Source organism: Hylobates moloch, unplaced genomic scaffold (genome assembly GCF_009828535.3).
Source record: "Hylobates moloch isolate HMO894 unplaced genomic scaffold, HMol_V3 SCAFFOLD_20, whole genome shotgun sequence".
Lineage (NCBI taxonomy): Eukaryota > Metazoa > Chordata > Mammalia > Primates > Hylobatidae > Hylobates > Hylobates moloch.
In genome coordinates, this window is record NW_026652295.1 from 28,003,225 (window position 1) to 28,030,311 (window position 27,087).

Below are 27,087 nucleotides of genomic sequence, written 5' to 3' on the forward strand. Positions count from 1 at the left end.
TTGATCTGCATTTCTCTAATGATCAGTGATGTTGAGTTTTTTTCATATGATTGTTGGCTGCATGTATGTCTTCTTTTGAAAAGTGTCTGCTCATGTCCTTTGCTCACTTTTTCATGGCGTTGTTTTTCTGTCTTATAAATTTGGAAAACTAGATATTTTAAATACTAGATATGGCAAGTGTGGAAACCAGATTCTCCCTGTCTCACTAGAATTTGTTGTTGCTGCTTATTATTGTAGTTGTTGCTTGCTTGTTTAGTGAATACTCTCAAAATAATTCTCTAAAGTCTGCCTTCTTTGTAGTGTAGGGCCATTAAAGTCTGTACTCAGGTAGCTTAGCAGCCAGCAAATAGTTGGACAGAAATTTCTTTCAATGCCTGGGACTAATACATTTTCCAGTTTTTGTCAAAGACCTCTATGTGCATGTTGAGGCATGACTTTGACACCCAGTCAGGCAGTTTACATCTCTACCTTAGCCTCCACTTACTTCCTCCTGAAATACTGAAGGTCAGCCAGAGATGAGAGCTTAGGATCTTCTCAGTTCTTGCTTGAGCATTCATAGAGCCCTGAATCTGCACACAGCTCTATGCATGCATGTGAATTTCCTCGCATATGGCAAAGATTTTCAAAATCCCTATGGATATGTCATTCCTTAGATTTGTTTTTTTAGCTCTTTGATTAATTTATGGTTTGCCCCATCCATGGTCCATTGCTTTAGTAAAAAGTGAAGTTAAAGCAGTCACTTGAAATTATTTTCAACAAATGCCTGCTGGGATAATGCTTTTTGCACTGGTGAAGATCTGAGTCAGATTCAAATACAGGTAGCCTCATGAATGTGGTCTTCCAAAAAGCCCCAGTTAGGTAAATTAATGCCATACCTTTCTAAATGTATACATACATATTTATAAAAGGTATAAAAAGTATTTCACATTTCTTTTTATTCTTTTTTGGTATTTCAGAAGATTTGATTTTTTTTGGTTTGATGCTTGTATTTACATATTAGTCCCTTTGTATAGGCATCACTAGTTTTCTAAAATGAGCACTCTATTTAATTTTTTGATATAGTTGTACATATTTTGGGGTAAGATGTGTTTTGATACACATATACAATGTGTAATGATTTAAATTACAGTAATTGTGATATCTACCACTACAAATATTTTTCTTTGTGTTGTGAAATTATAATTTTTTTCTAGCTATTTTGAAATACACAATAAACAATTGTTAGCTGTAATTACTGTATTATCAAATACTAGAAATTATTCCTTCTATTTAATTATAGTGAGTATTTTGTACTCACTAACAAACTTCTTTTCATCTTTCTTTCCTTGTATCCATTCCCAGACTCTGATAAGCACCATTCTACTCTTTACCTTCATAGGATCCACTTTTTTAGCTCTCACAGACCAGTAGGAACGTGATATATTCGTATTTCTGTTCATGGCTTATTTCACTTAACATAATGACTTCCAATTCTATCCATGTTGCTGCAAATGGAAAGATTTCATTCTTTTTTATGGCTGAATGGTATTCCATCACACACACATATATATATATATAACATTTTCTTTATCCATTCTTCTCTTGCTAGACACTTAAGTTGCATTCTTTGTGTATCTTTGTAGGTGAAGTGAGTTTCTTTTTTTTTTTCCTTTCCAACTATTTTTTAGATTCAAGGGGTACACGTGCAGGTTTATTACATGAGTAAATTTTTGTTATGGGGGTTTGGTGTACAGATAATTTTGTTGCCCAGGTAATCAGCTTTATATCCAATAGGTAGCTTTTCTTTGTTAAAAGACTTTGATTTTAGGTTCAGGGTACATGTTCAGGTTTGTTATATAGGTAAATTGTGTGTCACAAGGGTATGGTGTACAGATTATTTTGTCACCCATGTAATAAGCATGGTAACCAAGGTTGGTTTTTGATCCTCACCTCCCCCTGCCAGCTTCATCCAAGTCCCTGCAAAGGACATAAACTCATTCTTTTTTATGGCTACATAGTATTCCATGGCAAATATGTGCCACATTTTCTTTATCCAGGCTATCATTGATGGGCATTTGGGTTGGTTACAATTCTTTGCTACTGTGAACAGTGCCACAGTAAACATACATGTACATGCATGTTTATAATAGAATGATTTATAATCCTTTGGGTATAAACCCTGTAATGGGATTGCTGGGTCAAATGATATTTCTGGTTCTAGATCCTTGTGGAATTGCCACCCTGTCTTCCACAATGGTTGAATCAATTTACACTCCCACCAACAATGTAAAAGCATTCCTATTTCTCCACATCCTCTCCAGCATCTGTTGTTTCCTGACTTTTTAATGGTCACCATTCTAACTGGCGTATGATGGAATCTCATTGTGGTTTTGATTTGGATTTCTCTAATGATGAGTGATGATGAGCTTTTTTCATATGTTTGTTGGCTATGTAAATGTCTTCTTTTGAGAAGTGTCTGTTCCTATCCTTCACCCACTTTTTGATGGGGTTGTTTTTTTCTTGTAAATTGGTTTAAGTTCTTTGTAGACTCTGGATATTATTAGCCCTTTGTCAGATGGATAGATTGCAGAAATTTTCTCCCATTCTGTAGGTTGCCTGTTCACTCTGATGATAGTTTCTTTTGCTGTGCAGAAGCTCTTCAGTCGAATTAGATCCCATTTGTCTATTTTGGCTTTTGTTGCTATTGCTTTTGGTGTTTTAGTCATGAAGTCTTTGCCCATGCCTATGTCCTGAATGGTATTGCCTAGGTTTTCTTCCAAATCTTTTCTGGTTTTAGGTTTTATGTTTAAGTCTTTAATCCATCTTGAGTTAATTTTTGTATAAAGTATAAGGAAGTGGTCCAGTTTCTGTTTTCTGTATATGGCTAGCCAGTTTTCCCAACATCATTTATTAAATAGGGAATCCTTTCCACATTGCTTGTATTTTTCAGGTTCGTTGAAGATCAGATGGTTGTAGATGTGTGGTGTTATTTCTGAGGCCTCTGTTCTGTTCCATTGGTCCATATATTTGTTTTGGTACCAGTACCATGCTGTTTTTAAAATCTGTTTTATAAAAAAGGGAATTATTGTGAGACGTCAATGAGCCAATGCATACACATCTAGATTTTGGACAGTGCCTGAAACATAGGAAGGATCTAATGAATGTAAGCCAGTTATCATTAATAGTATGATTAGCATTAATCATTAGTAATAATCATTACTCATAATATTGAGTCACTATTTCAGCTTGTCATGTGTATGAAAAAGCAGAGATATAATTTCTTATTGGCAATCCCAGTGCTTATTGTAATTTTATAATATTATGAAATGATTAAATGTATATGTCACTTCTTCTTTGTTTCTAGCATAGTGCAGAGAACAGTTTCCTAATAAGTGAAAGTCAAGTCAATAGCAGGAGATATTTGGTTATCTGAAGGGCATAGGTGATAACAGTAATCGCCTCAGCAGCTGTTCCTTCTTATTCTATTATTTTCACAGCCTCTACTCCTCTTCACCTTTTATGTGGCACTGGTGCCAGTTCATTTATCAATTCATTTTTTTTTGCATTAACAGTAAATAAACTTATCCCTTGACAAGAGAATGGTGATTCCACTGTTATCTTAAACCTTTTATTATTTATGCATCCTGCATGTATCAAAAGAAACCTCAAATACCACTGATTCTTTTTCTAATTAAAAAATTCCCACTGACTTTTTTATGTGTGGAGATATAATAAGCAAATTTTCATTCAAAAGTTTCAAAGGATAAGAAGGATTTTTGGAATCACTAAAAATACTTGATATTTATTTCAAGGTTCCCTGGAAACAATTTGGACATTGATTATTTAACATGATGCAACCCAGAGGTAATAACGTAGGTTAGATGATCTTGAAAGACCCTTCCCAATCATGGTAACATAATTCTCTGTGGTAGACACTACTCGCCTTTATTCTAAGTGTCCTAGAGATATCCATGCCTTTCTTTGTGTTGTGTTTTAAGGAATTCTGGTGCAAAGACTGATACATGCAATGATGTTTTGAGCTTTCAACTCTTTTGCCATTCTGACTCAACTACCTTTTGCCCACAGATTGAGAATAAAATTATCATGTATCTTGCACTGCCTTAAGAACATATAAATGAAGATCTTAAGATGAGGTAAAAGTGTGTTACAGATAATGTCTTCAGTCACCGGGATATTTTTGACTGACATGGGCTGTCCTTGCCAGGTTCCTAATGGATTTCCACAATGAGAAGCTGATTTTATAGACATTAGTAACATTTGCACTGTCACAGAAGGTTGTGACTTTAATAAAACCAGCCAGTATTTATCAAAGTCCTACTATTCTCACAATGTTGTGTCCTTTATTTTAACCTTAGGGATTCCGAGTCCCTCAAGTTTAATTGGTCATTGTGTCCCCAGAGGCAATAAGTGAACTCTATTCCCAATTGCACTGGTGGCATAATACTGACACATAGGTAGTTCAAAAATTCTAAAACTAGGGTGAAGATTAGAGTTATAAAACATGAACTATGAAAAATAGGTTTGGAATGTATGAATTTGAAGAGCACAAGGCTAAATAAACATACAGCCATGAATTTCTTTATTTTTCATTTTTAAATTTTATAGCTGTATTGAGATATAATTTATTTACAATACAGTTCACCCATTTAAAGTGTACAAGTCAATGATTTTTGGTATATTTCATTACTAATTTATAACACTGTGGTAATATATAACAAAATTTGCCATTTTAACTATTTTTAAGTGTACAATTTAATGGTGTTAATTATATTCATATGATTGTGTAAATCTTGCCACTGTTTTTTAAACTTTTTCGTCATCCCAAACAGAAACTCTAACCCTTAGTGATAACTCTCCATTCCCCTCCCCCATTCCCTAGTAACTTTCAACCTACTTTATGTCTGTATGAATTTGCATGTTCCAGATATTTCATATTATTGGAAACATACAATTTTTGCCCTTTTAGGTCTGGCTTATTCATTTAGCATAAGATGTACATATTACTTTATAGTCTGCTTTTTCACTTAGCAGCGTATTGTGAGAATGTTCATGGTTAGGCAGGGACTAGGCAGTGGAGTTGGGTGGAATTTTGTAAACCATGCTTAGGAGTTTGGATTTTGTTTTGTAGGACTTGGTCTTAGGGTCAAATAGGGAGTCCTTTGATGGTGTATATAGGGAAATGGTATTTCTATTGTTTACTGATTTTTTTGTGATGAATAAACATGCTTGGACTAAATCTCCCAGAGATCTGCGATTAAAATATTATTTATATCATATGATGTCATTTAACATAAATTAACACACTGAAGTTTAAGGTTAGCCGTAATTCACTGGAGCAGAACAAGTAGAAATAATACGAGATTGCAACTGGAATAGTTTTTGAAAAGAAGATTTATGCAATTTATAACTTAATAAGTGCTCACCAAAGATTTTCAGTGAAATAAAGAAAATTATAATTAAATTAAATATCTAGTATCAACCTGGATATAGCCTGGATATATATTGTTTGTTTGTTTTGTTTTGTTTTAAGACAGGATCTCACTCCCATGGGCCAGGCTGGAGTGCAGTGGTGCGATCACAGGTCACTGCAGCCTTGACTTCCCAGGCTGAGGTGATCCTCCCACCTCAGCTGCCTGAGTAGCTGGTACCACAGGTGCACGTCACCAAGCCCAGCTAATTTTTTATCTTTTGTAGAGATGGGGTTTTACCACATTGCCCAGGCTGGTCTCCAACTCCTGGGTTCAGGCCATCCACCTGCCTTGGCCTCTCAAAGTGCTGGGATTACAGGTGTGAGCCATGGCACCTGGCCACATGCTCATATTGTAATGTATTTGTTTCCCCTTACTTTTCTTTTGTGTATCATTTTTTTGTTTTGAGACGGAGTCTTGCTCTTGTTGCACAGGCTGGAGTGTAATGGCATGATCTCGGCTCACTGCAACCTCCGCCTCCTGGGTTCAAGCAATTCTCCTGGTTCAGCCTGCTGAATACTGGGATTACAGGCACCCACCACCAAGCCTGGCTAATTTGGTATTTTTAGTAGAGATGGGGTTTCTCCATCTTGGTCAGGCTGGTCTTGAACTCCCGACCTCAGATGATCTGCCTGCCTCGGCCTCCCAAAGTGCTGGGATTACAGGTGTGAGCCACCGCCAGGCCATATCATGTATTTTTACAAATTGGAAACTGACATATGTAAAACAATCATTTTCTAATTTATAAAATTTTCTTGATATGCAGTTTTTCAAGCTATGTAACATTCTTTTTTAAATTAATAATTCATGTATACATTATATATGTACAAATATATACTTTCTCATTCTTCTACAATTAAATATCTATATTTTCTGAATTTGTCACCTTATACTATAGATCATTCAGAATAAAGTGCTTTCCATATGTGATCTCTTTTAGACTGTTTATCAGAAATGATGTCAGTGAATTAAAAGTAGTAGTATAGGCTGGGTGAGGTGGCTTACGCTGTAATCCTAGCACTTTGGGAGGCTGAAGTGGGAGGATTACTTGAATTCAGGAGTTGAGACCAGCCTGGGTGACATGGTGAGCTCCTGTTTCTACTAAAAATGCAAAAAAAAAAAATTAGCCAGGCATGGTGGTGCATGCCTATAGTGTCAGCTACTCTGAAGACTGAGGTGGGAGGATTGATCCTGGGAGGTGGAGGTCACAGTGAGCCAAGATTGTGCCAGTGCACTCCAGCCGGGGCAACAAAGCAAAACCCTGTCTCAAGAAAAAAAATTTTAAAAAGTGTTAGTATATAACAAATACATATTTCGAATTGCTTTTAAAAGGAATAGAATTCTTTGGACTTGAATTATAATAGAAAAGTAATTTTAGACAACTTATAAAAGCATAAATCTCAAACATCATTGAAGAGCTATACATACGTGTGTGTGTGTATATATATATATATGCCTCCTCTTTTGATTTTCCTTATATATTTTCAGTTTTAATATTGAATCCTAAATTATCCTCAGGGTTGTAAAGTTGCTTTTATTTTCCCTATTCCCCTTTAAATCCTAAGGTATACAATAGTGGTACTTCCTGTCATATCTTCATTTGCATTACCAGTCAGACCCCTGAAATAAATCAGACAGATATTGGGATGACAGTAGCAAATTACCACAAATTGAAATAAGTAGTAGCTCCAATTGAATCTGCTGGAAGAGATATGTTATCCTTGAGAGAGTATATTAGCATGATACTGAGTACACAGTATGCATACATTGATCTGGTAAATGTTTTCTTTTTCGTCCTTATTAGGAAACATGATCAGAGAGTTTGCACTCACTTGGAGCTGACAATACTATACCATGTCCCAGAGCTATGCTAGGTTTTTCATCTTCCATCATAAAATACTGAAGGGAACAGGACTAGCTGTATATTCTGTAGGCCGTCACCCTGGCCAACTATATCTAACACATCATGCGGATCAGACAATATGAACAAGAAGTGGTCAATACATTAAAAGCCTTGATAAGACACATGTGATCCAGAGAGTGAGTGTTGCACTCCATAAAGATTCAGGGACCTGAAGCATAAAAGTTTTAGGTGCTTATTGATCTGGGGCACTATGAGACATTCTATCTAAAGTAAAGGATACATTTTTGCATTATGCATTTCCTATCATAAAAAAGAAGCAAAGTGCCTAGCAGACCTCTCTGTACTTTGTAGTAAGCATATTTGACACTGTCGAGTACTGTTTTAATTCATCTACTAGTTGCTATATTTGAATGGCCTTCAGGGTAAGAATGGGCTCTATAGCAAGTCCAAATTTCACCGTAAATGAGGTGGAATTTATGTAAAGTTTATGGGAAGATCATAACAAAATTCTTAGGGTTTTGATAAAACTCTACTATCTACAGCACAGGATTGTATACATTTCAAAAATAAAGCCCTGGTGTTTTACTGAATTCTGGGTAGAGAAATAACATCTGACCATGGAACAACAAATAACCATGCAGGCAAAACTACCCATATGAGCTGGGGACTGTCTGAACCGTCAAGTTATTACGTTGAGTGGATACAGAGCGATCATTGTAACACGGCATTAGCACATCCAGGATTGACCACAGCATGACTAGAGGGCAGAGGCAAACAGTATGAGCAAGTAGCCCAGGCCTTCATGCTATTCACCACTTTTGCATCAATATCTCTTCTTCAGATCACACTTATGCCTGCATGAGAGAACACTTCCAACTCTAATGGAGGAGAAAAATGTCAAGCTTAGTTCATTAATGGGTCAGCTTGGTATGTGAGTCCAAGTCAAAAAGGATGAAGATAAATTATAGCCTTGCTTATGATGATCTTGAAAAATAGTAGTGAGGAAAACGCCTCCCAATGGACAGAGTTTCAGATGGTACCCAGTCATTCACTTTGTGTGGAAAGAGAAGTAGTTTGAAGTTAGAATATTTATAACTCATAGGTAGTGATAAATGGCTTAGGAGGCTTTTCAGGTGGCTGGAAAGAAAAAGAGACACTTGGAAAAAAGAAGTCTGGAACAGAGGCACATGCATAAACATATAAGAGTGAAGGTATGAAGTGTTACATTATTTGTATTACATGCTAAAACCACAAGATGGAATCCATCATAGAAAATGAATTAAGCAACTAGGTAGAAAATGTGACTTGGCGAGCAGTTATTGTCAAGAGCTTCTGACGTTTGCCCTCATTATCCTACCTGCAATGCTAGTGCAATGAGCTTATGAATGAAGTCACCATGATAGTAGGGATAGAAGCAATGCATGGGTTTAACAGCATGCATTATAACCACTGTCAAACATCCAGTCTTCCATCAATAAGTGTCCCATGCAGTGACTGGATAAAACAGTTTCCCGTCAAAAGATCACCCAGTTACTTAATGTCAAGTTGATGACACTGGACTTTTTCTACTTTGAATGTAGCAATGTTTTTTTTGGTAGGAATAGATACACATACTCCAGGCATGGGTTTCTATTCCTGAACATAAGTCCTCAGCCAGCACGACTGTCTAAAGGCTTATTGGATGTTTGACGCAGGAGCAGGAGATCCCACATACCATTGTATTAGAAAAAAGGGCCGACTTAGTGGCAAAGAAAGTGTAGGAGTGGACTCATGACCATGGAATCCATTGGCCATATCACATATTGCACTATTGTAAGTGATCTATTAGAGTCATGGAGGGATCTGTTGAAGCTGCACCTGAAATTCCAGCTCAGATGAAATGTCATCCTTCAAGACCCAGTATTTTAAATCAATTATCTTTCTACGGTGCTGTGTCCTCACTAGGAAGAATGCATGGTTTAGAAACCAAAAGGTGAAAGCAGGTGCAGCCCTTCTTAGAATCCCTACCAGTAACTCATTTGAGAAATCTGTGGCTTTTTTCTCCACAATTATAAGCTCTGTGAGTTTAGAGGTTCTAGCTCTCTAAAGGGAAATGTTCCCACTAGGGGGTACAAAAGGTACACTAGGAAGTATATACTTTGTTTAATTATGATGGTAAATGACCAAAGGCAATGAGATTAACTAAAAAAAGCCATAGTGATCAGGGGCTCAGACACTTCTGGATCATGACACCAGGTAAATCACTGAGAGCAGGAGAGGTGCCAGATAAGGGTGAGAGCAACATAGAATGAATAGTAAGAAGGAGATGGTGACTATAATTTGTAGGACTTAAGACCAGCCACAGTGGTGGTCCTCTTCTAAGTTTCCTCCAGTTGCAGAGGCCCACTATAGCCCTGTAAAAGCTTTTCCCAGATCTTTTTTAATTAATTAAATTTTTTATACTTTAAGTTATAGGGTACATGTGCACAACGTGCTGGTTTGTTACATATGTATACATGTGCCATGTTGGTGTGCTGCACCCATTAACTCGTCATTTACATTAGGTATATCTCCTAATGCTATCCCTGCCCCCTCCCCCCACCCCACACCAGATCTTACACAAAGCAGTAGATCTGAAATTAAAGGAATAGACAGTGTTGGAAGTTATAATGCATTACTCAGATACCACTTTCAGAATGAAGGCATTATTACTTCAGCTGCTAGATGTGCTACAGGTAGATAGAGCTCAGCTGAGATCCTTCTTTCTGGGTTGCCTCAACTAAACAGAGTTGCTTCATCTAAATATATGGCCCTTTTCCATATGATCTACATTCAACACTGATCAACAAGGAGATTTAAGGCTTGCCTTAGGCCTCAGCTCAGAACATCAATGAATTGTCATGTCATATTGAGAACTTCCTACAGGGTTCAGTGAAACTTTGGTAGTTTGCATTACAAACTTCCAAAGTAGGTAGTTTGCATTACTTGCTTTCCTCAATCATGCTACCCACCCTTTCCTTTGAAAGATGTTGATCCAAAAACATGCCCTAGTAAACTTTCTAAATGCTAATCTCCATCCCTGAGTCAGCTTCCTGGGAAACTCCATTCTCATATCTCTCTCTCTCTCTCTCTCTCTCTCTCTATTATATATATATATATAATATATTCATTATAGATAATATATAATACATACGTATTATATGTATACAGGGAACAGGAAGAGTGAAACATTTAAGAAAGAAAGGTAATTTAGGGATGCATTAGCCAGGTTGTGTGTAATGAGAGCTCAGTTCTCTAAAGGCCTTCTGAAAAGCACACAGGATGTTTTTACCTGAAGGAAGAGCTGCTGGATCATTTATTCCTAGTTAAAATTCTTCATTGTTGGAGGATTTCCCCTAGGGTCATTAAGCATTTTGTACTTCTAGGCAGCACTTGTCTATATGCCAAATGGGCTCCCATGGTGTCAGACAAGCCTTGGGGCCAAGGGAAGCCCTATACAGCATACTTGAGGTAGGTTGCTGTCAGTATGTGTGAGATGAATCTGAGTTCACACAAAACTGTCCCTTGCAGCTCTGCTGAAATTAGAGCTGGGCTAAGGAGATGTGATACACTGGTACTAGAGGCATCTACTTTAGAAGGTGAGATAGAAATGCTGTATTTTACACTTACAACCATAGGAATGGAGGTGTGCTGGCTTTTACGATGAACTCCCCCAGATAGTATTCTGAAAAGCAGAGGAGGCCAACTAAAATAAAATCACAGGGAAAACTATATTTGCAGGAAGAAGATAATCTCAAGAGAAGCAGAGATTAAGAGTATTCTTGAATTTTCCATAGTAGAAACCATCTAGTCTAAGACTCTCTCCCCTAACCAAGGACGTTTTACAAATAGTTGATCCAGGAAAAAAAAAAAGCACCTCCTTCAATGATTAGTAATTTAAAAGGAACTGGAAGAGATAAGACATACGGATGGCTACATATATAAAACTAGCTAGGTAGAGACCTGCAGGTGATAATATACAAGAAAGAAAATGGAGAAAGGAAAAGCAATCTGAATAGACAAAAAACGAAATCAGTAGTTAGTGGTTATGAAGTGGATGAAAATCGAAGGGTGGGTTAAGAGGCAGGTTGATTCTGGACATGGAAAAATCTACAAGACTTAGATTCTTTAAAACATCAAACTACTCTTCTACTTTAATATAATATCAAACTCAAATTAACAACCAAAGTGGTAACATTTCATCACTAATTTGAAAAATTATAAATAAAATAAAGGAAAAATAACACACAGACAAAAAAGAGAATATATAGATTTTCTAGAATGCACAGCATAGTAAAGACAAACGTGAGTAAAATTATGGTGAAATTTAAGCCATGAGGGTCAGTGCATCTTAATGCCCTGTGACATTGTACTTGAGGGTTTACCTGTAGATTAATACCCTTTAAGCATGAGAACTACTGATTGAGAGAACTTCAAATGAATTTGCTTCTAGTGTGTTGATAAAGTTAAATGTGATTTATCATAGGTGGGTAAGAGTATGGTTGGTAGATAGGAGACAACAGGGCTAGGATATTCAGAAAATAACCTCCAGCAAGCTTTGTAAAAGCAAAAGCATATATTGATGTAAAAACTTTACATATGTAATTGCATGATATACCATCATGTTGCTCAAACTGCATTAAAGTGTGATTAAGAATTCACCACAATGTATGTTGATGTAATAGCAAATATCAGATTATGTCATAATTTTTCTTAGAATTATGGCTTGAGTGATCTATTTGACACAATTATTATTGTTAATGATTTTAAATATTTTCATCTAATTTCAAGCTTTTAGTTTTCTTTAATATACTTTATCATTCTTCATCAAAGAAGGTCATGTAGAAATATAATGTTTCTTTTTTCTAAATGTTATTTTTACTCATGCTCTGCAAAACTTTAGTAATAAATTTTGGTTTCTGGAACAATCCATTGAACAGTTTCATCATCATGATAATTACTGCTAACTTACATTGAACAGTTACTTTGTGCCAAGAACACTTTTTAGTATTTCCCACGTTTGCACATTTAATCTCTCCAACAAGCATATGTAGGTTTTTAATTTTGCCCGTTTTCCAAATACAAAATCTAAGGAAAGAACTAAGGTAAGAACAAAAATGTTAACTACTTTTCCTAACATCACACAGCATAAAGGTGGCTGAGGGAGAATTCAAGCTCATCAATAACAGACAGTGAAAAGGAGGAATGGAGAAGAGGAGAATGAGAGAGAAAAAAGAGAAGATAAAGGGAGAAGATCCAGGGAGAGAAGAGGGGAAGGAAAGAGAGAGAAACATGGGAGACAGACAGTGAAATAAATCAAGATACAAGGTCACAGAGAAATAAGAGAACAAAAGAAATAAAGAGTTATAAAGCTAATAGGCAGTGATTATAACTATGTAATAAATGTGGTAAATGTATACTCTTTGAGAGCACAGATGAAACACATCTAGTATTTAGCAAAGTGATTTTCACTAGCAGGTGCTTACATGTATTTTATATAATATTTATAATGAACAATTTTAATCAGAGACAAAATAGGAGGAAGATGTAAAAGAGGAAGAGAGAGAGTGAATGATGAATATCAAAGATTAAAGCACTTCACTAAATCTTGTATTTTTTCCCAAAATACAGCTGGTGAAAATCTTATCCTTGAGTAGAAAGGAATGAAACAAGTCATATACCACCCGTCTTCCTGTCTGTACTGGAACTATCACAGGCTTTTGAGAAACTACTTTTGAACCATTCCCCAGAGAGGCATTTGCCCCAGTAGCTACGATTATAATTTGCAATGACAGCCACAGTGATTTCATCCTTCTGGGCTTCTCTAACAAGCCACATTTGGAGAAGATACTTTTTTGGATAATTTTTATTTTTTATTTTTTGACTCTTGCAGGAAATATGGTCATAGTTCTTGTGTCCTTGAAGGATCCAAAACGCCACATCCCTATGTATTTCTTTCTTTCCAACCTGTCCTTGGTAGACCTCTGTTTCACCAGCAGCTGTGTTCCACAGATGTTGATTAACTTCTGGGGCCCAGAAAAGACCATCAGCTACATTGACTGTGCCATTCAACTCTATGTTTCTTTGTGGCTTGGGGCCACGGAATGTGTCCTTCTTGTTGTCATGGCTGTGGATCGTTATGTAGCAGTGTGTCATCCACTGCAATATACCATGATCATGCACCCAAAACTTTGTCTGCGGCTGGCTGTCTTGGCATGGGGGACTGGCTTGGCCCAGTCTCTGATCCAGTCCCCTGCCACCCTCCAGTTACCCTTCTGCTCCCAGCGGATGGTGGATGATGATGTTTGTGAAGTCCCAGCTCTGATTCAGCTCTCCAGTACTGATACTACCCACAATGAAATTCAGATGTCTACAGCCAGTGTTATCCTCCTGGTAGTGCCCTTGATCATTATCCTTTCCTCTTATGGTGCTATTGCTAAGGCTGTGCTGAGAATTAAGTCAACTGCAGGACAGAAGAAAGCATTTGGCACCTGCATCTCTCATCTTCTTGTGGTTTCTCTCTTTTATGGCACTGTCACAGGTGTCTACCTTCGACCAAAAAATCACTGCTCATGAATGGGGCAAATTTCTCACTCTTTTCTACACTGTAGTAACCCCAACTCTTAATCCCCTCATCTACACTCTAAGGAACAAGGAGGTGAAGGGAGCACTAATAAGATTGGGGAGGAGGACCTGGGATTCCCAGAATAACTAACAAGGTTAACATATGTTTACCTATTGCTTAACCTGAGAATAGAGAACAACCTCATCACAAAAAGCTGGAGATACACCTCCTAAGCCAAAAGTAGGAGAGAAAGAGCTGCATTCTGTTCAGGTTGAGATTTCAGTTCCCTTCATCAATCAATTGGGCCCTTAAATTCTTCATATTGTGGATTTAGACACAGTATGGTATAAAAATTATTATATTTAATAGCTATTGTCTTGAAAAGGACACAATGCAATTGAATGGGGGAGGAGGAGAAGACACAAGAAACACATTACTTGCAAAATAAAATACCAAGTACTACGTTTCATGCCTTTCTATTTCGTTCTTTTTTTGTTCTATTTTCCTACAAGCTTCACCAGTGCTTTCAGTACCAACAAGATTTCTAAAGTTTTGAGACAGAAACTTCTCGATTAACTTATATGTACCCCTATACTGTAATCTGGCAGGTCTTGGTTTTAATTGCTTCTGTCTCTCTGTCTCAGCATGACCACTTTTGACGTGTAATGTGACTTTCACTATCCAATGCAAAGTGTTTGCCATGCCAAAGTCCACATTTACTGCTCTCTGGTGCTGATACTATGATAAGAGTGTGTGTGCAAGTTTCTCAGTTTGAGCCTTGATATTCTGGGCCCCCAGTTATAGGAATAGACTTCTGTGTTTTTCTTCATTCTGAGGCCTTATTATAACAAATGGCTTTTTATCAGACCCAATTATTCTTTCATTTTATAGATATTTCTGGCTTTCCTATTGTACACCTATTATGTTTTAGATGGTAGTTATATAATACTAGATAAAACATATAATAATCAACATTGTGGAACTTATAACAATATCATCTCTTACTCTTAGACTCTTTCACAGTATTGATATAATATTAGATTTCCCTCATTACAAAACCCATTTGTTTATTGCTTTACTCTTAGCTATTATTTCTCTTCTCCATTTACAACCGAACTTTTTCAATTTTGGAAGGAACATTAGGTTCAGCCACTGTGTTGCTTCAGATTGCAGCTAACAACACTGGTCTAGCAAGTGCTTCTCCCTCAGTTCACTCCTGTTCAGACACAGTTACAATGTGATAGAAAATAAAAACCCATTTTCTGAGGAGAAATTCAAGCAGGCTGCAGAAATTTGCATAAGTAAGGAGGAGCCAAATATTAATCACCAAGACAATGGGGAAAATGTCTCCAGGGCATGTCAGAGGTCTTCACAGCAGCCCCTCCCATCACAGGCCCAGAGGCCCAGGAGGGAGAAACGGTTTCCTGGGCCAAGCCCAGGGCCACCCCTGCTCTATGCAGCCTTGGGACATGGTGCCCTGTGTCTTATCTGCTTCAGCTCCATCCTTAGCTAAAAGACCCAACATACAGACTGCTTCAGAGAGTGCAAGCCCCAAGCATTGGCAGCTTCCATGTGGTGTTGGTCTTGTGGGTGTGCAGAAGACAAGAATTGAGCTTTGAGAACCTCCGCCTAGATTTCAGAGGATGTATTGACGTGCCTGGATGTCCAGGAAGAAGTTTGCTGAGTTGGCAAGAGCCCTCATGGAGAATCTCTGCTAGGGCAGTGCAGAAGAAAAATTATGTTGGAGCCCTTACACAGAGTACCCACTGGGGCACTGCCTGGTGGAGCTGTGAGAAGAGGGTCACCATCCTCCAGACTCCAGAATGGTAGACCCACTGACAGCTTGCACTGTGTGCCTGGAAAAGCTGAAGACACTCAACGCCAGCCTGTGAAAGCAGCCAGGAGGGGAGCAAAGACACAGGGATGGAGTTGCCCAAGGCCATGGGAGCCCACCTCTTGCATCAGCTTGACCTAGATTTGAGACATGGAGTCAAAAGAGATCATTTATGAGCTTTAAGAATTGACTGCCCTGCTGGATTTTGGACATGCGTGGGGCCTGCAACATCTTTGTTTTGGCCAATTTCTCCCATCTGGAATGGGTGTATTTACCCAATGCTGTACTCTCATTGTATCTAGGAAGTAACTAACTTGCTTTTGATTTTACAGGCTTATAAACAGAAGGGACTTGCATTGTCTCAGATGAGACTTTAGACTTGGACTTTGAGTTAATGCTGGAATTAGTTAAGGCTTTGAGGGACTTGTTGGAAGGGCATAATTGTGTTTTGAAATGTGAGGACATGAGATTTGGGAGGGGCCAGGGACAGAATGATAGGGTTTGGCCTTCTCTCCACCTAAATCTAATCTTGAATTGTAGTTCCCATAATCCCCATGTGTCTTGGTAGGGACCCAGTGAGAGGTTGAATCATAGGAATGATTACCCCCCATGCTGCTGTTCTCATGATAGTGAGTGAGTTCTTACAGGATCTGATGGTTTTATAAGGAGTTTTTCCCCTTTTGCTCTTTTTCTCTGTTCTGCTGCCATCTGAAGAAGGACATGTTTGCTTCCCTTTCTGCCCTAATTGTAAGTTTCCTGAAGCCTCCCCAGCCTTGCGGAACTGTGAGTCAATTAAACTTCTTTCCTTTATAAATTACCCAGTCTCAGGTATGTCTTTATTAGCAGCATGAGAATGGACTAATATACCTTCCCTCATGTTAACTGCCCTCTTGGCTCAGAGGTTGTAGAGATAATTTATCTTGTTCCCAACATAATTTTTCACTGGGGGGGTGGTTTTGAGGTTAGTGGTCTGAGTTCACACTCACCAAAATCTGAGCTTAGTCTAGCATTAAGGTCTGCTTTGGCATTCTCTTTTAATTTCATTTTAGCTATTACAGATTACAATAAGCAATGGATTATATATTTTTCTTTTAAAAATTAGTTTGCATTTCTTTATGGATCTTGTGAACCAACTCTCTGGGGGTTAGATTTGTATCTAAATTATAGAAAATGTGAATGATCCTGGGAAGACAGGAGGCTTTTCTCTCCAACAATTTGCAGAGTTGGGTCTGTAGTTAAGATCAAGAGCAGTTGACAGAATTCGTAGCAGCACAAGAGATCATGAGCCACCTAAGGTGACCTAGCTGAGTTTCTGGAGATCTAATTTTTTTTTAGATGGAATCTCACTCTGTCAGTCAGGCTGGAGTGCAGTGATGCCATCTCAGCTCACTGTAACCTCTGCTGCCTGGGTTCAAGCAATTCTCCTGCCTCAGCCTCCTGAGTAGCTGGGATTAGAGGTGCCTGCCACTGCACCTGGCTAATTTTAGTAGTTTTAATAGAGAAAGGATTTCACCATCTTGGCCAGGCTGGTCTTGAACTCCTGACCTCGTGATCTACCTGCCTCAGCCTCCCAAAGTGCTGGGATTACAGGCATAAGCCCACGCCCAGCCTCTAATTTCTTTTTTTTTAATTTAATTTAATTTTAAGTTCCGGGATGCATTTGCAGGACGTGCAGGTTTGTTATATAGGTAAATGTATGTCATGGTGGTTTGCTGCACCTATTAACCCACCACCTAGGTATTAAGCCCCACATGCATTAGCTATTTATCCTGATGCTCTTCCCACATACCCCCAACAGGTCCCAGTGTGTGTGGTTCCCCTCCCTGTGTCCATGTGTTTTCATTGTTCAGCTCCCACTTATAAGTGAGAACATGCAGTGTTTGGTCCTCTGTTTGTGTGTTAGTTTGCTGAGAATGATGGCTTACAGCTCCATCCATGTCCCTACAAAGGACATGATCTTGTTCCTTTTCATTGCTGCATAGTATTCCGTGGTGTATATGTACCACATTTTCTTCATCCAGTCTATCATTGATAGGCATTGGGGTTGATTCCGTGCCTTTGCTATTGTGAATAGTGCTGCAAAGTACATATGTGTGCATGTATCTTTATAATAGAATGATTTATATTCCTTTGGGTATAAACCCAGTAATGGGATTGCTGGGTCAAATGGTATTTCTGGTTCTAGGTCTTTGAGGAATTGCCACACTGTCTTCCACAATGGTTTAACTCAGGCATCCCATAAAATGGGAGAAAATTTTTGCAATCTATCCTTCTGACAAAGGTCTAATATCCAGAATCTATAAGGAGCATCACTGATTATTAGAGAAATGCAAATCAAAACCACAATGAGATAACATCTCACACCAGTCAAAATGGCCATTATTAAAAAGTCAAGAAACAATAGATGCTAGCAAGGCTTTGGAGAAATAGGAAACAGCTTTTACACTCTTGGTGAGATCTGATTTCTTAATTAACTTAGATACTAATTTATTAACAGACAGGAAACTAATTTCTAATTTCTTAACAGGTACATACTGGCTTCTCAGCCAGGCTACTGACCTTTACCCCTTACATACACACCTTAACTTCTGTATGAACATGGATGTGGCTGCATTGGGTAAGGGAAGGGAGAGGTGGTGGGCAGCAGAAGGGTGGCCTCTTTGAGGAAGATGTGGATAAGGGTAGCAGGATTCTACTTAGGGGTAGACAGAGCAGTAAACCTTCTGTGGATCAGAGACCTGGGTTTTGATTCTATGCTTGTACTGTCAGAGTATGCATATTCCATGTAGATTGTAGCCTGTGGCAGAGAGAAGAAAGTAGCCATCCTTTGATGCCTTCTCATCAGCTTCAAGATAATATGCCATTCATTCAAAATATATTTATTGATCTCTTAGTGTATGCAAGAAAATATGTGGAAGGCAGTGGTGACTTAGAGACACTAAGAAACTGTTTAGACTATAGGGTGGCAATCGGGGGAACAGTATTATTAACTGAGCCTAGAGAGGTTGGTGTGGTCTTGTGGGTTGTATTTGGACTTTAACAGTAACAGAGGAGCACTGCAGCTATTTAAGCAGGAGAGACTCTCTTGTCTTTCTCTGAGATTCTCTCCCTATGTCTCTGAATCTGTTTCTCTACAGAGAAACAGATTTTATCCATATGCTCTTTATCCATACAGCCTTTATCTATAAGCTCTTCATCTGTTTCTCTTTGTTTCTCTGCTTCTCTGTCTCTTTTTGTCTCTCTACTGCTTTGTTTCTCTCCATTAGTATTATTGTAGCAGTGTCTGTATATCTCTCTGGGTCTCTTTCCAGCACTAGACCTCCCTGTGCCTTTAAGGAAATAAGGGAGCATAGGGCATTGGACCTGAAGCAGTATCTTTTGTTTCTTACCCTCTACTAGATCTTGCTGTCTGCCCTTGTCTCTGCATACTAGTGAGCGTCCTCTCCTGACTCAACAAAGAAAGTAAGAGAATGAAGTGTATAGAACTGAAAATGCCTTGACATATTATTTTTCTCAAATGTGTCCAGATTTTTCCAAAAAGATTGAGCTTTAGAATTTATGTGATATCTAACCAAAGTGAACAAGTTCTGTGTCCCCGAAAAGTCAGGATCCACCTCTATGAGAAGGAGGAGCTCAGATAATCCATAATATTCCAATCTTACCACTATTAAAACAGTTCTATTTAGCATCCAATACTAGGTTCATAATTCTGAACATCAGAATCTCAGAAGGTTTTCTGCACTCATAAATATTTTACTGTTTTTAAGAGGGCTCAATGTATTGGTTTTTGATACTTCGAAAATGATTGTGTACATGTGGTAGATGTATCAGGGTCCTTTCGTTGTAAAAAACAGAAACTACCTCTGGCCATCTTAAGAAAAATAAATTTTGATTCAACCATTGTGGAAGTTGGTGTGGCAATTCCTCAGGGATCTAGAACTAGAAATACTATTTGACCCAGCCATCACATTACTGGGTATATACCCAAAGGATTACAAAACATGCTGTTATAAAGAGATATGCACACATATGTTTATTGTGGCACTATTCACAATAGCAAAGACTTGGAACCAACTCAAATGTCCAACAATGATAGACTACACTAAGAAAATGTGGCACATATACACCATGGAATACTATGCAGCCATAAAAAATGATGAGTTCATGTCCTTTGTAGGGACATGGATGAAGCTGGAAACCATCATTCTCAACAAACTATCGCAAGGACAAAAAACCAAACACCGCATGTTCTCACTCATAGGTGGGAAATGAACAGTGAGAACACGTGGACACAGGAAGGGGAACATCACACACTGGGGCCTGTTGTGAGGTGGGGGGAGTGGGGAGGGATAGCATGAGGAGATACACCTAATGCTAAATGATGAGTTACTGGGTGCAGCACACCAACATGGCACATGTATACATATGTAACAAACCTGCACGTTGTGCACATGTACCCTAAAACTTAAAGTATAATAATTAGTTTTTAAAAAAGAAAAATCAATTGGAGAAGATAAAATTTTATAATTAAAAAAAAGAAAAAGAGATTTTGGAAAGATACAGTGAGTACCCTACCAAATGAAAGAACAGTAGGACCATCAGGTTACTGGAGTAAAAGGAATCAGGGTAGGCCTGGGGAATTCAGTGATTGGAAGTAACAGGTAACCCCATTTGGACAATACCATCTGTTGAAGATTCAAAGCACTAAGAAAAACTGACTTGTTGAAGTTGGATCACTTGGTCACCCTTGTGATCAGTTTCATGGTCAAGAACTCACTGGAACTGTATGGAATGGGAATAGCCATTCTCATGAATGTTCACAAATAGAGAAGAACAAGGGATGGCAACTTCTGTTATAGCAACTCATTATTAACTGCATGTTTGATTATGGTATTCTATTCCTCTCTCTGCCAGGGAATAGAAGTTTTTGCATTTTCTTGAGAATTGGGAAACATGAAGAACAGTGACTGAGTAAGGGGCTGGGTGTTATTTATAGCATGATTATAAGTCTTTTACATTTGAAGGCTTTTCAAGTTCCCCTTTGATTCCTTGAGTTGTTACATTTGAAATTCAAGGTGGTCAGTTGATTATGAGACCCTTCATTCTCCTTCTTCTACACTTGAGATCTGACCAAACACAAAAAGGGATAGGTTGCCAAAGGTAGGGCTTTGTTTAACTTTTTTGGAGTATTAGAACCTATGGGTCTAAAAAAATGTTTACATTAAGAAAATATTGACCATGAAGGAGAGCGTGTAAACTCTGTAAAACAATGAAAACAAACAAGACAGAAGTTTCCAGCTTCCCCATTGCTTTCTACCTTTGTCCTCTTTTCTTATTCTTTCTTATTCTTTTTTTCTTCTTTCTTTCTTTCCTCCCTTCCTCTCTCTTTTCCTTTCTTTCTTCCTGTCTCTCTCACCACCCCGTGAACCTTGACTAACAAACCTCAAGGCTTGCAAAAATCATTCTCAAAAAATACTATTCTGATGATTATTGACATGAAAGGGGCATGAAGGCAGGTATAAGCCCCCAACTGAGATTTTAAAATAGAAAGCTGTTGCCTTAGCCAAAACAAGGTAACGAGGATGTGTACTCCACTTCCTCTATCCTATAAAAACTCTGATCCAAATTCAGTAAGGAGGCCCCAATGCCCATCAGCTGAATAAAGTCTTTAGCCTTTGAGTCACGTCATTTTCATTTGACAGTCTTTATTATCAGTGATTCCCGAATAGCACATGTGTAAAAATACATCTGTTCTCCCAGATTTTGGGATTACTGGATGTGGCCTTGGATGAACAAAGTCCCAGTGGCCAATCTTCCCTGGTGAAAGTCAGCCTTGTACATCTAACTTAATGTGTGCTATGAAATGAAAATGTTTTGGAAGCACTGCCTGTTCTCCCCTATCGCCACGCACACTGCTGGTCTCTCTTGGTTGCCAGGCACTGGTTTAGGTTCTGAGCAGAATACTCCACAGTGTTCTCTACGGTGTGTTGTAGAATAGGAGGGTCCTGGCAACCTGAGGCAGAGCTGGTGCTACAGAGTACCTGCTTACTGCTATAAAGTTTTACTTTATACGAATTCTAGAGAAGCTGAGTGAGGCCATGTCTGTTACCAGGAGACATGAGACTCACAGCAGATCTCTCTGGCTTAACATGGGAGATGGTGGTAAGTGCAGCTATATCTGAATTTTTTTAATAGTTAAAAGATGACTTTATCCAAATAGGGATTAATGTATTTTCCATAAGAAGTTCTGTTCTAGGTAGAAAAAAATGTGAAGGTTTTGGTTAGGTTAAACTGATTTTAAAAGTATAGGAAGAGTTACAGATGTTTTTCTTATTGAGTCTAGTCTTGAGAACAATTTATCAAGAACTCCAAATTTAAAGGCAATTAGTTAATTAAAAACTTGAAAGATCTAACTCTTTGAGTTTAAACTGGACTCATTAGAAAATAAATGGAAGGAAAAGGTATCTAAATATTCATAATGACTTGTGTCTGACATTAAAACAAGGATTCAGTCACTAGAAGATATGTCAAAGTCCATCAGTACCAAATGGATAAAGCCAAAATAACTTTAACTATATCACATGAATGAAGACTTGCCATAGCAATAAAGTAGAGTTTGGATGAAGATGTCCATCTTCGGGAAAACCCAAAATAGCTTTTACAAAGAACTGAAGGATGAAATAAAAGATTAAGCGAACAGAAATAAACATATTGAAAATATTTCAATAAACAGAAATAACTTAGAGTGAGTCAGAACTGAGAACACCTAGAACAAGTTCCAAAGAACAAGAAAAGTCAGAGCAAATCTCTGACACTTGGAGAAGATAAAACAGATGCAGGTATGTTAGAGTGGATGTAATAGACAAATCAGAACATGTATATTACTTAGATAGCTCTGAATAATCTGATTTATGCTTTTGTAAAAACCTTTGGAGAGGACACAAACAAAATATAGTCTGAGTTATCTGAAAAGAATAAAAGGAACACTTAAAATCATATTAAGCATATAAAATAAATCAAGCATCTTTGGACCAGAAAATGCACAGTATGAAAGTTAGCTTCAAAATCTCCAGGACAGAGATTAAGTAATTACTGATATATATCAAGAAAATGAAATAAAACTTTAGATCATTTCCATATCTATACATCTTAAAGTAGAAGAAGATAACCTTCCTCACTGATTCCACCTTCAAATGGACCTGCTTATTATTATTATTTTTTAATGTTTTTGTAGAGATGGAGTCTTGCTATTTTGCCCAGGCTAGTCTTGAACTCCTGGGCTCAAGCGATCTTCCTGCCTCTGCCTCCCAAGTGCTGGGATTACACATGTGAGCCACCGCACCTGGCCCTGAACCTACTTTTAACATCCAGGAAAAGTAGCCATATCATTGTTGTCCTAAAGTAATAAAAAATTCTCTCTATTCTACTTTCATTGCTGTTAAATTGTTATACAGGAGTTCAAATTGAAGCTTAATAGAATCAAAACTCTTAGGATGGTGTTTTCTAAATATATATTACTGAAATGTTGGGGAAGAGTAAATAATTTTAATTTCTAGATAGTACATGTACAATATTCTGTTTTTTAAATAAGTTATAGTGGGAGATTTATAAAGGCAGTTGAACAATCAAAGACATTTGGAACTAAATTTCTGTATATCAAGTGCTGTACTTACTATAGTTAAAACACAAGTATGAAAACAATGGAATGTTTATATACAAATGACTTTTATAAATGACTATTTCAACTGATTTAAGAAGTCATTTGATGAAAATGATAAAATAGTTAGAGATATAGTGGAAAAAAAAGAGACCCATGGGGAAACACCATGATAGACTGAGCCAAATGTAGAGCCAAATGTCAGCTCTTCCTCCCCCAGGATCATAACATATCACGAGATAAACCTTTGAAAAAAAACGAAATGCAACAAAACAAAAAGAAAATCCAGAAAAGAAAATCGTTAGTTTTCTATATTTCATAATTTCTGTACTCTCCCTCTTCCCAAATGTCTGTTCACACCTTCTCTGCTCTATCTAAGCGCACATCCTTTCCTTTTCTTCACTCCCAACTGATGCGCCTTCTTTTCAAAACTTCAGAGAAAATTGGAGCAATCAGAAAGGAATTTCTATCAAATTTCAATACTATCTCAACACGCCCACCTGCTTCTATATCCATGTATTCTACTTTCTGTCTGGTTCCTATTGATGAACTGTTTGTGCTCTAACAAAGGCTGATCAATCCTCTGCTGCCCTGGATCCATCCCCTCACCGACCTAAAGACTTTGTTTCTGAGTTCACCCTCGCTCTCCTGCTGTGTAATTTTGCATACTCTATAGGTCATTACCATAGAATACAAGCATGCTGCCATTACATCCATCTTACAGAAAAAAACTTTCTGCTTTCTCTTGACCCCCCTTTCCCTACAGCTATTGAATCATTTCTTTCTGCCTTCAGCAAAGCACCATTCATGAGTTTTCTATGCTTTCTGTCTCTAAGTTGTCTCCTACTGTTCTCTCTTGCTTCCATTCCAGTGTGGCTGTTGCCTTCTTTTTCTCTAGCAAAACTCCTCCCTTAGTTCACAGATGACTTCCTTATTGCTAAATCCAATGGTCAGTTCTTAATCTTCATCTCACTTGAACTACTATACTAACAGCCTTTGACACAGCTCGTTCTTCTTTGATATACTTTAATACTTTCTTTTCTTTTCTTTCACCCAAAGAAAGATTCCTCCTCCTATCTTGTCTGAAGGAGAGTGGCAAGAACAGATTAAAGCATCTGTGAGGCAGCCTTCTAAAATTTCTCAGGAAGTGGTAGCCAGTGTGAAAATGTATCACCTCACCTTGCTTCATATTTTCCTTCTCTCAGTTCCCTTTTTTTCTCACCTTTGCTGCCCTCTATTTACATTCCCAAATAAAACATTAATATTTCCTTTTTTGCCTCAAGCACTGATTTTTAGAGAATCTAGGCTAAGAAACTCACCAAGGTCTTAAGATAAAAGGCCCAGCAAACACACTGTTATTTTGCTCAATCACAGAAGGCTCCAGCTATTCAAAAACTGTTTTCTCTTTCTCCTTCTTCCACATGCACATCCACTAAACCCCGGACCCCAAATTGACAGACCATTCCCAAAACAATAACTTCTGGGTATGTGCTGGCCCTGGCTGGTGGCTTTTCAGTGTAGAGTTCCATGGTTCTAAATTCTTGACTTCAGGAACCCTCCAAATTACATAAAATGGCAAACTCAGAACCAGTTATTTATACTTGAAATACATTTTTATGTATAAAGAAATAAATTTTAACATATTAAAGCGTAGTCACAGGACAAATGATAAGTATTGTCATTGTACAGTCATCTAATGTGTTTGGATTATAAAGGCACACAAGGATTTTTATGGTAGGGAAGACATTGCTATTGTTTGCAACAGAGAAATAGGAGGATTTGGCAGAGGAAGGGAATTAGGAGAAATTTCACCGCAAAAAGCCCATGAATCTTTGGGTAAGGCAGAGGAGGCTGGATATGACAGGAAAAATTTGCTGGATGCATTATGGTCTGCTGGCACCATCTGGTGTTGAACCCAAGAAAAAACAGAAGATGAAGAAAAAACTTTCAGAAAGTAATGGAGCCAAGATGAGGCCCACTGAGGGTCTTGTTCAAGTGACATCGGGATCTCGTAACAGAACAAATGGCTGTCACAGTAGCTAGGAAAGCCCTAGGCTATACCTCCTTAGGGCTCCTTCCTTCCCCAACTTTCCAGATGTCAGACCCTAACCTACCTCAGAGATAGCACTTTACCTTTCACTCTCTCTTACCCATGTTCCTCCAACTGGTACCATTCCCATCTGACTATCCCATGCCCACACCCAGATCCAGAAACTGGATAACCCGGCCTCCCTAAACAGCAGATGCCATGTTGGAGAGGTGAATGCAATTGGAATCACTGAGCATTTACTTCATGTTCTCATTTCCACCGATTTTACCTCATGCCTCACTATTTAATAATATAAAATTAAAGTAAAATCTTTCCTTCAAAAAAATTTTTAATGAAATAACATTGCTCTGAAAAAGATAGTTCAACGTATGTCAAAATGACCTTTTCTCTTACTATAAAAATGAAAATTTAAAACCATACATAATGAAACAAAAGGACACTAAAAACATTTTATCAAATATGTTTGTATATGTTCCTGTGCTTTTGTGTTTGTATGTGCACACCTATGCTTTGTGCACTAGAATGACTGCTGCTAGTCTCACTCTGACCCTGTAGGCTTACTCCTATGTAATAAATCATGCCTCCTGATATAGCAATATGCTCTGATTTATGGCAGTGCTTCTATGCCAGGAGCATTTTTGCTTCCTAGGGCATATTTGACAATGTCTGGAGGTATTTTTGCTTGTCACAACTTGGGGGGAAAGGAGATGCTACTAGCATCTAGTGCACAGAGGCCAAAGATACTGCTGAGCATCCTAAAATGCAGAGGCGAGACCCTGACAACAGATAATTATCTGTTCCAAAATGTCCATAGGGCTAAGGGTGAGAAATTTTGATTTGTAAAACACTGGTACCCATGTCCTGTTTGGATCTGAGCTCTTTTCCTTTTGCCAAGTGTGCATAGTTTCAAAGCAGGCCCCAGATGGAATTCTGTGAACTCTCTGTTTAATTGAAGATGGAAAAGATATCATTAATTACTAACTGCTGATGAATCTCCCTTCTTGTGAATAACTGAAAGAAAAAATCATTTGTTATCAAGTGTTAGCATGAGTTATTTGGCCTCTTCCCCCAGTTTGCCACAGCCTGCTCTAGAACACAGATACCTATTCCTTTTCAGTGCTTGAGTATATTTAAATAAAGCATGCCCTAATTAAGTTTTAAGTAATTCAAGAAGGGCTCTATACTTTTCTCTGAGTTGATCCAAAACAATGACTATTATATAATAAACAAGACCTTGTATACCAAAATTGTGTTTGAGGGCTTCTATGTCTTTTTTTAAATGAATAAATAAAAGGTGGAAAAGGAAGGAAGGGAAGGAAAAAAGCAAGAAAGGAAGGAAGGCTAAAGAAAAGCACAGGAAGGGAGGGAGAGCAAGAAACAGAAATGATGTGACTCATGGAGATTTAAAAGGTATGGGGCAATATTGCCTTACATGGGCTCAAAAGAAGTTTGGAAAGAGATTGGAGAGGATAGAAAGCTCTGAGGCCAAGTGAAATACAGTAATGCAGATGGAGAAGATTACATCTCTTCCTTTATAGACTGGCAAAGTTCTTGAGTGAAGAATTACACAAGATGACCTTTAAAGTTCCTTTGTGAAAAAAAGTTGAGCACTGTGTACTCTGCTTCATTTT

At 37.9% G+C, this 27,087-nt stretch overlaps 1 protein-coding gene across 1 annotated transcript; it reads left to right on the plus strand.

The window, feature by feature from the left end:
- The first annotated feature begins 10,768 nt into the window (after nt 1-10,768).
- Nucleotides 10,769-14,065, plus strand: LOC116459767 (olfactory receptor 2H2-like). The gene is given in 3 exon segments (XM_058432234.1): nt 10,769-10,821; nt 13,101-13,907; nt 13,909-14,065. Coding segments are annotated over 3 exon segments (1,017 nt in total).
- The last annotated feature ends 13,022 nt before the right edge of the window (nt 14,066-27,087 follow it).